This window comes from Serinus canaria, chromosome 10 (assembly GCF_022539315.1).
Source record: "Serinus canaria isolate serCan28SL12 chromosome 10, serCan2020, whole genome shotgun sequence".
Classification (NCBI taxonomy): Eukaryota; Metazoa; Chordata; class Aves; order Passeriformes; family Fringillidae; genus Serinus; species Serinus canaria.
The window spans coordinates 6,357,258-6,368,789 of NC_066324.1; the positions used below are offsets into that span (position 1 = coordinate 6,357,258).

The 11,532-nt window shown below is 51.3% G+C and overlaps 1 protein-coding gene across 1 annotated transcript in view; it reads right to left on the reverse strand.

Moving 5' to 3' along the window:
• The window catches only part of ST8SIA2 (ST8 alpha-N-acetyl-neuraminide alpha-2,8-sialyltransferase 2), a 32,362-nt gene extending 21,032 nt beyond the window's left edge, over positions 1–11,330 (reverse strand). The window contains exon 1 of the mRNA XM_030228648.2: positions 11,207–11,330. Coding sequence (XP_030084508.1) covers positions 11,207–11,304 — 98 coding nt within the window. The 5' untranslated portion in view covers positions 11,305–11,330. The remainder of the gene's footprint in view (positions 1–11,206) is intronic.
• Between the last annotated feature and the right edge of the window lie 202 nt (positions 11,331–11,532).

Here is an 11,532-nt window from a genome sequence, read left to right on the forward strand (position 1 = left end):
CTGTGTTTGGGCTGAATTGCCTTATTAATCTAGTTGTTATCAGTTTCATTGTATAGCCAGCTCCACAAAGCACCAACCTGCTTCCTAATCCTATTATTTACAAAACATTTTTCTTTGGGCTTCTGTTGGGATGTTTTCCAGTGATAAGTTGCATCTATATGTGCTAATGCCATCTTACTGACTTATGCCATCTTTTCTCATTTTCTCTGAGATTTTCAAGCTGCATTGCCACTATCTAAGATATTATATAGGTCAAAACGTTCTGTGCTCAGATCTAAAGTGACACTGATTCACATATCAGAGGATGTAAAAGAAAAATTGTCATATGGTTCAGGTCCTAATTTTCCTGGATGAATAATTTGTGACAAATCAGGTATGCAAAGACTCTTCTATTCACCCCCTGTGAATGGGCCTGTTTAGGGGTTTTATTTTCCTTTTCATCCTTTCCTGCTTCTTAAATGCTTCTCTTAATTGTTGCTAGGTGAGTTTGGTCTCGCTTGGAGCCACTTGGACACGTGAAATCAAAGCTGCTTTGACTGAACAAGTAGGTCACAGAGCCTCGTAGGGAGAGCTGATCTCCACGAGCAGACTCCACATGTCCACATTCCCAGGCTCACAAACCAGAAAATGTGTGTTCCACTGCTATTTTACAATGCCCACCCCCAAGTCCTGCTCCCCCCCAGCATTTGTGGCAGGTGATACACATGGGAAGAAGGCAGGAGAAACAGGAACTTACTGGAAATTTCAGCCACGCACAACCACCCATTTCATAGCTCACAGAATGATCTGGGTTGGGAAAGGACCTTAAAGATAATCTCATTCCAACCCTCCTGCATTTATCCACGTTTGTGAAGCTCATTCCTGGTAGAACAAAACCCCTGCCTCTTCCTGACCTTGGGCAACCCAGGTCCTCCTCTTCTCCCTCCTCCACATAAAAGTTAGATAATAGTCCCTTGGGGGATTATTAAGCTGAATTTATCCACCTGAATTCCCCAGGAAGAGAGTTCAGAGTGCCACAATTTTTACCTGAGGGGTTCAAAAGACTAACACCTACTAATTAGGTTTTCACAACCTGCTTTTATGTTAGGTGCATTTTATGATCCTTGTTTTACAGCTGGGACACTGGGGGTGAAGTGGCTTGGCCCTTAACACCAAAAAATGAGTTCCACAAGCCAGGAGCAGGCACTGTGAGCTTCCAGCAGACCTGTCCTCTTGAAAAAGCTGTTCTTTACTTGCTGAGTGTGGTTCTTGCTGGGTGAGAGGGCCCAGAGGAATTGATCTGCAAGGGTTTCACTGGCCCAAAGAGCAGAGGCAGCCAACTGTCTCCTGAGATGGCTGCAGACTGTGCCCATTAATGCAGTCTGTATCTATTAAAAAAAATAATAAATCACCACCTACATTTACTTTGCTTTTTAAGGACTGCTCTGATGTTTTCCTCAAGAGCAGAACTGCTATTTTCTCTCTGAGGAGCACACAAGCATGATGCCAAGGGCTGGCTAGAGACCACCCAGCCACAATCACTGTCCTCCCAGCCCAGTCACCATAACTAACACTTCTGGGGGAAAGGATGCACTGCCCAGCCCCTGGAAATGAAAGAGACAGAGGAGAGAGATTTGCTCCTGCAGATGCTCTCAGTGCTGTGAAATGTGGATCAGGACACAGGCTTCAACCCTTCTTTCCCCTTCCCTGAAATTCAGGGTTTGTGTTGAGAGCAGCAGGACAGCAAATGCACTCCAGGGCTTTTGGGGAAAAACTGTCACATTTCCAAGTTGTCTATGAAAGAGAAATAATTGGCTTCCAAATGCTAACCTGTCCAGCCCTACCCTGCAGGGTGGACAGGCAAAGGTGTCCCAGGAGCCAAAAGTGAGAAGAAACTGAGCCCAGAATCTGACCTGGATTCCTTGGAGATTGTGTTCTGGTTTTCTATCAGCCCATCAGAATGTGGCTGAAAAGATGGAAAAAGGACACATTCATTGACAAGTCCCCTTGTGGGCTTCTGACTAGACACCCAGGTGGTTACTGTGGAGTTTAGGTCAAAGTCCAGCCATATCCATCAAGTGCTCTGCTGTCCCCATTGGAAGAAGAAGGGCTGCTTAGCCCCACATGTAAATCAATTTGCAAATCAGAAACAAAAGCCAAAGCTAGATGAGAAGTGATGGATCAGAGATGCATTCCTGAACATTGAGATCCTGCACTCAAACAATCCATTGTGCACTTTCCTGGCACTGTCCCCCTCCAGGAATGCTGCTCTTCCAGGCTCCAGCTCCATCTCCCCTTCCTGCAATCCATCCCATGAAATACTGGGGGGAGCTGGCACATCAGACCCTTGCAGGCCATTCCTGTGCCATGTCAGCAGTTGTTTTGGAGGCTCTCTCACCCTGGGATGTGGAGGAGATTGTGATGAAGAGAAGTGGTGGTTGCTGGGTGGTAGATGTGTACCCACACTCCCCAGGCAAGCAAGGGATTAATTGGGAAGATATTTCCAAAGCAGTTGTCTGCTAGGACAGAAGATCCTGCAATACATCTTGATGAGATATTTGAAATCACACTTCCATGTGTTTAAAAAATCTCACTTGAGTATATTGTCACAGCTTGGCAGCCCAAGTGTCAAAAATTTCCTAAATATCAGGTGCTACTTTTAGTGTTCCAAGCTTAATTCTAGCAAGTCATGCAATCACATTTGGGAAAGTGTGCCTGTATTATGGCTTTCAGAAACATCACCTGGGCCAGCTGGGGTTCCAGTGCAGGGCTGGTACATGAGGAGCAGCCAGGCTGGCAGAACAGCCTCTTCCAGCAAGCACCAGTGAGGCACCAGGCAGTGGTGCTGCTGCTCATGGCACTTGCCATGGGACATGCAGATCTGCCAGTCCCATGCAAAGCAGCCTTGTTAATTTGGCCACCTCTTCCCACAGCCCTATCCCACCTCCACAACATCACCCACCCTGCAGGCTCCTTCCCAGGGACCACAAGAAGGTTGGGGGTGCTCAGCACTCCTGTCTGGCAGTGGCTCCACATCAGCTCTGCAGTAAATGTGAGCAGGGTCTGAGCCTGGCACCCCTGTCTGGCTGAGAGCCAGTGTGTGACCACTGCAGGTGTCTGCTGAGGACACCATGGGATGGAGACACGTGGGTCTGCAAAACAGACATCTACTGCTTAATGAGGAACAAGCCAATTAGTCTGAAACACTTCTGAGACAAAAGCAGTGACAAATCAGCAGGAATGGTGCAGCTCTGACAGCAGATGGACACGAGGCAATGGGAGAGATGCCTGTGGCAGCCTGTCACCAGGACATTGGTTTTCCTGAGCCACAAAAGTGTCTCTTGCACCTGTGGAGTGTCAGCTCTCACATCCACATGTGTTTGCCACACCATCAGCATGGTCTGACTCAACACCTCAAGGTGCTCTTGTTCTATCACTGCTCTAAAGACAAAATACTCACAGGGCTCAAATGGCAGACACTTCCCCTCTCCCCATCCTGAGTACTGGCAGGACCTTATTCCCTCCTTCATCTTTAAAACATTATTCCTGGCATCAGCTCTTTTTTTCTGGCTCTGTTAATGAAACAGCCAGCAAAGAAACAGACATTGAAACAGGCAAAAAGGATCCAGAGGGGCTTGGGACTGGGTAGAGTGTTTGTGTATTTCGTATATTGTTTGTGTCACTTAGTTTCTTTCACTGTTTTTTTTCCTTCTGGAAGGGAGAAGGTAAAAAAAAGTTCAGAGAAGATCTAGAAAGTAGCTGAAACAAAAGCCTCACTGCTTACAAAACATGTCTACACCATACATTTGTCCTGAGGTAATTTTTTTCTGCTAACAGAGCAGAGCTCTCAGGGAGCACAAACAGCAGAGCATCAGGCTTGCAGCAGAGCCTGTCACCCTGAGCATCCATGCCCCAGAAACCAGAAATCCCAGTGGCTCCTGCAGCATCTTGGGTGCCACATACCTTGGGAGATGGTACAACATGAAATATTCTCATGTGGGGCTGTGGGCCCTTGGGCTCATCCTCCTACACCCCTCTCATCCCTTTTCCCAGTGCTCTGTGCAGCACACTGGAATACTGAAGGTCTCATGTGGTTTCATCTTTCCCTGTTGATGCAGATGCTGAGGACCCCTCCTGAGCAGAGACACCCTTCTGGGGCAGCTCTTCTGTATGAGCATCCTCAAAATAACAGCTGGTGCCTACACTAAGAGGGCTTGGGTGAGAGCTACACCCCACAACCAGCAATGGAGCCATCCCAGGACCTTCACAGGGATGTAGATCCCAGATCACAAATACTGAAAAGTCCATGGTGGTTTCAGAGATGGACCTCCTCTCACCATCACTGCTCACAAAGCTACACCATGGAAATCCAGGCAGCAGTAAGAAGTTTAATTACTCACTGAGCAGCTGCTGGTTGCCAGCTGAGTGTGCTTCTGGGTGTCTGACAAGGTGCTGGAGATGCCTCATGATGATGTTTAACCTTTGCAGGGGAAGCATGGTCACTGCTGTAGGCAGTGGCCAAGAGCTGACTGATATCCCTGAAGGTGCTGGCTGTAAGAAATACCCTTGGACTCAGAGCTGCCAGACACATGGGTGATACCTGGAGCCCACTGGGATGCTGTTGGACCAAGGATACCTTGAGGGAGCACTCCACAGCTGTGACAAAATGTGCTTTTCAAGGCAGCCCTGCCCATGGAGAGCACTGCATGGGGAGGGACAGCATGCTCAGCACAAAGACAGAGAGCCTGGGCTGGGGTTTGTGCTTGTTTGGGATATTCCCAGGGGATTTCTGCATGCAATAACTAGGACCTGATTTGCAATAGCAAGAAGTATTCAGAGCTAAGTTTGGACAGAGCTCTCACCCCACACTGCTGTCACTGCTCTGGCAGGTTTCAGCAGGCCCCTTTCCTTGGATCAGTCCTTCCACTTCCCAATCAGAGCCAATTCTGCTGCTGTTGATGAAGCTGCATCTCCCAAGGCCACCACCACCATCAAGGCTGCTGCCAGCCAAGACAAGGATTTACAGTGGAAACGTGAAGAAAAAGGAGCTGTAAAGATACTCTCCTTTTTTCCTCTTTCTTTTTTCTTTCTATTTCTATTGCATTGCAAGGGACTGAGAAGCTGACACCTGCCTGCTCTGCACTGGTGTTTGTTGAAGGACACCTGAAACTCTGCACTTCCAGTGAATTTATTTTGCCAGGGAACTTGCTTGTTTTCTGAGGCCACTGGGGATGGTAGCCAGAGAAACAGCAAAATAATTATTGTCTAATCTTGTACTTTGGGCTTATTTCTTGCTGCTGAGGATGACCCAGGCCCAGGAGAAACAAATGTGGGAGGCAATTAGAAGAAGTCCAATTTTGGTTTGGTTGTGGAACAACTGGTTTTTACAGGATCTGTGCCTGATGTATTTAAGCAGTGCTATTCTGAAGGATGAAAAAGCAAAATACCTGTAGAATCACACAATGATACAGATTAAAAATATCCTTTAAGATCACCGAGTCAAACAGTCATCCCAAGACTTCAAAGTCCAGCATGAAACCATGTCCTAAGATCCACACCAACACATCTTTTAAATACCTCCAGGGATCATGACTCCACCAGTTCCCTGGGCAGCCTGTGCCAATTGCCTGTCAGACCTCTCAGCGAAGAACTTTTTCCTACTATCCAATCTAAAACTCCTCTGGTGCTAGTTAAGGCCATTTCCTCATCTTATCATTAGGACAGCCTGAAAGCCCAAGGAAAGATAAAGGCGCTCCTGTTAAATGCTTTTCCTGGAAGATCAAAAGCCCATCTGCCACGAGAGAAAAAACCAACCCCTTGAGTTCATCTGTGCCTGGGGAAGGCTGGGAGGGGTGGTGATGCTAGGGAAAGGCTGGGAGGGGTGGTGGCAGCAGCAGGATCTGCTGTGTCACTGCTGGCCCTGGTCCCAGAGGAGGATGAACCTCTGAAGTCACCGTGAGCTGCTCAAGAATCCTTCCCTAAAGGAGCCATCACTTGCTCCTCTGTGTTCTCTGCTGGGACAGAAAGGTTTCCTCTGCACTCCCAACTGCAATTCTGCACTTGCAGGGTTAGAGGTGGGACACAAAAAGCCCACCTGGGCAAAAACAAAGCTGAGGCCCTGCTGGGAACTGCTTTATTGTCTCCATTGCCCTGGTCACATGAACTGGCCAGGCTACAGCAATAGTGCATCCAAGAAAGGCTGGCTGGTGATTTGCATCCTCCTACCACATCTCTCCTCACCAGCAAGGTCAGAAATTTCCTCCTTGGGGGTCCTGTAAGCTGCTGACAACCAATGCTGGGCTGAGGAGTACCTTTTCAACAGACTGGAAGTCCCTTAGCACTGGCTTTTCCTTTTTGTTTCCCTTGGGGGTCTGTGAGTGCTTTCCATCCTGCTGATCCCAGCCCTCCACTACTCTAGCATTCCCTCAGAGCTCAGCTTAATGTGGGCATTCATTTCCCAAACCTGCTCCAGGCAGGAGCACAGGGGTTTGGACATGTTTTTGTGGCAGGAGGTGAGGAGGGAAAGTTTCATGGGGAGGAGAGGGAGCTCTGCAGCCAACCTGAAATCGGCTGCTTGCACTTCAGGTTATTGTCAGAAGAGCTGCAATCAAAGCCTACCCTGAGTATTTCCTTACTCAAATCAGTGCTCCAACATTGCTTTTATTTTCCAGCCTGATGTGTCATGGAGCTTTTATTAAAGCCCTGCCATACCCAAGGAGTACAAAGGTCTCCTCTGGCTCCATACACATGAATATTTCCAGGATGTCTATGGGCTCCTCTCCTGCAGAGAGCTATTCCTCCTCCAGCCCAACCTGGGTAATTGTTGGTTGTGCACACCCACTGTGTGAGGGTACAAAAGCGCTTGTTGGAAGAATGTAGCACTTTCTCCAGCAAAACTTTCTGCTGGAGAGCAAGTCTTAGACTAACTCTGGGCTGGGTGCAGTGAATCACAGCCTGGAAGATGCAAGCAGGACATTTAGATCCCATGGACCAAGCCTGACAAGAAGCATTACGACTACAGCCAGCTCACAGCAAGTGCAGCAGCCTCCACAAAGGACACAAGATCTCTCTTCCCGAGCCTTTGAAAGGCAGGTGTTAGAAAAGGGCACACGAGGAAAAAGTGGCAATTTACTGACAAGCTTCCAGGCAGGCAGGCAGGCCAGCAATATCAGAGACTCCTATTCGTCACTTAGAGCGAGCAGAATATAATTCCTCCTGTAATCAGGATGGAAAGGATGTGGTCTGGGCTAGCAGGGAAAAGGTTGGCTCATATTAAGACCAACCCATTACCAAGTGTCAAGTGCTCCCTAAGATGGCTCAGACTCTAATTCGAGAAGTCACCTGGTGGCAGCGGGTCACCAGCTCCCTCTACAGACAATCAGGACACAGCCGGACCCCTGCAGAACTGCAACAGCAGGCGCACCGTAACAAAGAGAGTCCCCTTCAACAGGAGCAGAATTCTCCTCCTCACCAGCGACAACAGTCACCCCACTGGATGCCAAATCCTTTGTTTTGCTCTGCGGGGACAGGTCTGTAGCGCTGCCCCATCCCGGCGCGGATGAAGGAATGGCTGCGATGCCATCAGCGCTCCCCAAGGCAGACGGGAGCGCGTCTTTTGTTTCCTGCCAGCGAAACAAAGAGCGGGAGCGGTGCATGGAAACGCAGGCGCCACCGGGCTGCAGGAAAAGTTCAGCAGCCCGGAACCAGCTGCCTGTTCGGAAACAAAGTGCCAAGACCGCTCAGCACAGCAATACCTCACGGAGCAGCACACACCGGCGAGCGTGTCCCTGCCCGCCAGCATCCCGCCAGCATCCCGCCAGCATCCCGCCGGCATCCCACAGCCCTGCCAGCATCCCACAGCCCCGACACCCAAGCCACACAGCCGTAAGGTGACACGTTCAGACAGTGACAAGGATATAGCAGAGGGAAAACCCCCGCACAGGGGTGGCTGTCGGGTGGGAGGAACGGGCTAAGCAAGAGCGATGCAGCATCGCAGCACCAGGAGCGAGAAACTGCTGAATTCTCATCCTTGCCCCAACACCTCTTTGTTTCAGCATCGCCTGGCTGTGGGAGGTGGTATAAGGATGTCTAGAGGAGTGAGATGGGACTGCTTAAGGCACAAACATCTTTCTCAGAAGCCTGTAGCAGGCAGAGCAGCTCCAGCTGCCCTCGGCTCCTACCTCCCTTCACCTGCGAGGCGGGGAACTTATTGTCCAGAGAAACGGCATGGCTTTGGGTTTTTTATCCTTTTGCCAGTAGTGTTATATTCTCTCTTTCTTTTTACCTAATTAACGTTTTGTGTTTTCTTTCTGAAATTTTTCAGTGTTTGTAGGTGAGAGAAATCTGTTCCCCCCCCACTCCCACCCCTACGAGGAACGTTCTTCCAAAGACAATCCAAATCACAGGCAGGGGGCAGGGTACGTGCAAAAGTGGGCAAGCTGTTCGCTCCTCACAATAATTAGAGAGTGTTTCCATGCCAAGGAAAAAGAAGAGAGTTGCACCTGCCTGTGTTTCCCAGTCCCACTCAGTGTCACCAGCCTGCCAGGGGACAGCTGGGCAGCTCCTTCCTGCCCTGCTGCACTGACCACAGTGAGGGTGGTCTGGGGGGGGGGAAGGAGGATGCTGAGCCACACAATACAACAGCCAAACATTCCTGATGTGGGAGAAGGCTGCACAAATATACAGCACCTCCCAAACCTCTCACAGATAGGAGCTGCTCCCTCCTGGACACACAGAGAGCTCCTGGAAAACTTTGGAAGGGTCTCTTCTCTACGCTGCTGTGCACTTTTGCTGACGCACAGTTCCCTTTACCTACAGGACCTGTTAACAAAAAATGCTATTATGTGGCTCCCCCAGGTGAAAACCCTCTATCATCCCCTGACCTGCTGCAGACCAGGCACTCTGCTTTTCCATGTCACCACAGCAATACATTTCTGCCAGGTCAGAGCACTGTGCTCACCCTTCCTGGCACCATGGCTGCATGGAGGGATGCAGTGCCCATTGTGCCAGGCTTCTGTGCCAGGTGAGCAGTGTTTGGTCCCTTACTGTGTTTGGGATGCAGGAGATCATCGAACCCAAAACACTCCAGAGATGCAATGGGGAAAAGTGGGTGGGAGAAGACAAAGCAAGAGAAAGGTTCAGTTTGCCCAACTTCATGATTAAATGATATATAATTAATACAGCAGGGTCCCACCTTTGCTCTGTTTATCCCCATATGGGAAGCACAGCTGATGTGGGTACTGATCTGTGAAAGGTTTGGTGATCATGTGCATCAGAGGGCTTGGGTGCAGGGTGCTCCTCTCCTCTGCCAGTTCCCTGCTGCCCTACCCTTTCTGAGGCTGTGTGGAACGAGCTGCTCGCTGTTCCTACAGAACTCATCTGACCCTGCTGCCGTCCCTGCCGCCGCACAGCTTGGCAGAACTTCCTTGGAGGAACTACAGCAACAAACTCAGATGCCAGGGTTTGGAGATAAGCAGCCAGCAAACAGCCAATTTCCATACAATGTATAGAAAAGAGGGGAGAAAAAAGACACAATTCTGGGAATCCCTAATGAACCAGGGTGAAAAACAGGACAAGTAAGTAACAAAACAGAATAGATTTTCAATAAGGGCACAGCAAGTTCTAGTGGGTAGATCTAGCAGATAGGGGAGGAGAAAGAAGAAAGAACAGAAGCCGGAAAAGGAGATGGGAAGAAAGCAAGGGGATCAGAGCAGCCTGTCCAATGGGGAGGATGCATCAGAAGATTTTAATTTCCTTTATTATTATATAGATAGTGCCAGCTCATTGCAGAGCAACAATTCATCTACCCTGGTAACCCACAGTCTGGTGCTGGATGTTTCTGGGCACGGCTACTGACCTTTAAGCACTTCTTGCCTGCGGCACCCAGCATAACATAACAATGAAACAATAAACAAACATCACTGCATTTCATTTATCATCTCATAAAGGTCCTTGTTTTGGTGTAACACAGTGGACAAAGCCAGCTGGTCCCAAACAAAAAGACCTTTGTGTCCTTTGGGTGCCCCAAGTGCACACCTCATTACTAAAATTATTTGGTTTTCCACATTCCTGTAGCAAGTTCCTTAAGTTAATGCAAACCCTCCTCTTTGCATTTGTTCCTCTCATACCCTAAATTTCCAAGCAGACCTCAGAGATGGGGTTTATGGGGAGGGTGTTGCTCCGCAGACTGAGGGGCTGCTTTAGCCCCTGCCATACATGGCACCTGCAGGTAAACACCGACCATGACAGTGATCAGTAAGGGGTGATCACGAAGCACCTAAAGCATCCCACAGGGACACACCAGTGGGTTAAGCTCTCTGCTCCATCACCCCTGCCCAACTGATCCCTGCTCAATCTCTCCTATCCCACAGACTGGTCCTTTATCCACCTGCAGACTGCTACGTTATCCACGACTCCCATCAGCTGGTGCCCTCTCCACCACACCCATCTGGACCAGCAGTGGCACCTAAGCATCCTGGGCTGCAACTTGCCCCAGCATCCCTGTCCAGCAGACCACTCACACCAATATCCCACTTAGGGACCTGCTCCAGTCCATTGGCACCTGAGCACTGCCCATGCCAAAATCCCTCTCTCCAGACCAGGATCTGCTCCAACATTTCTGATCAGACTGGTACCCACTCCAGCATCCTTACCCAGACCTGTACCTGACAGAGCATCCCCGGACCGGTACCTCAGCCTCTCTAAAAGGACCTCCACATCTCTTACGGGAGTGGTACCTGCTCTGGCATCTCTGCCGGGACTCAGTGTCTGTAAAGGGAGTGGTACCTGCTCCAGCATCCCCACCCGGACCGGTACCTTAGCGTCTGTAACGGGGCGGTACCTGCTCCGGCATCCCTATCCGGACAGGTAGCTCAGCATCCCTAAAGGGACCGGTACTTGCTCCAGCATCCCTACTCGGACCGGTACAACCGCGTCTCTAGCGGGAGAGGTAGAGGGGCACGGGCCCGGCGTGGCTGACCCGGCCCCGTGCCCCATCCTGCCCCGTCCTGCCCGGCGGTGGGGCGGTCCCGCCCGGGGCTGCCTCCGGCCCGGCGGAGCTGCGCGGGAGCGCAGCGCGCTCGCTTCCCACTTGGGCACGGCAAACCCGGGAGAGCCGGAGACAAAGAAACTGTCCGGGCGCCCGCCCCCTCAGCCGCCGCCACCGCCTCCTCCCCGGTCCCCAGCACCGCTCCGCGCCCCTTCCCCGGCTCGGGGACGGGGGATTTACCCGCTCTCCTCCTCGATCTCCGAGATATCGGCGAAGATGAGGAAACCGACGAGCAGCGTGAGCAGCGCCAGCGTCCAGCCCCGGCACGGCAGCGGCATGGCTCCGGGGCTGGGCCGGGCTGGGCCGCTCCGCGCCGCTCCGCGGGGTGCGGAGCCCGGCGCCGCGTCCCGGCTCGGCGCCGCCGCCGCCGCCCGGCGGGGCCGCTCCGCCCCTCGGCGCCCCCGGCCCGCCCCGCCGGCGCGGGGAGATGCGGAGGGGCGGGGAGGGGGCGCTCGGGGCGGGCTCGGCCCCGCCGCCCCCCGCCGCTAAAGTTTGCGGCGCGGCCC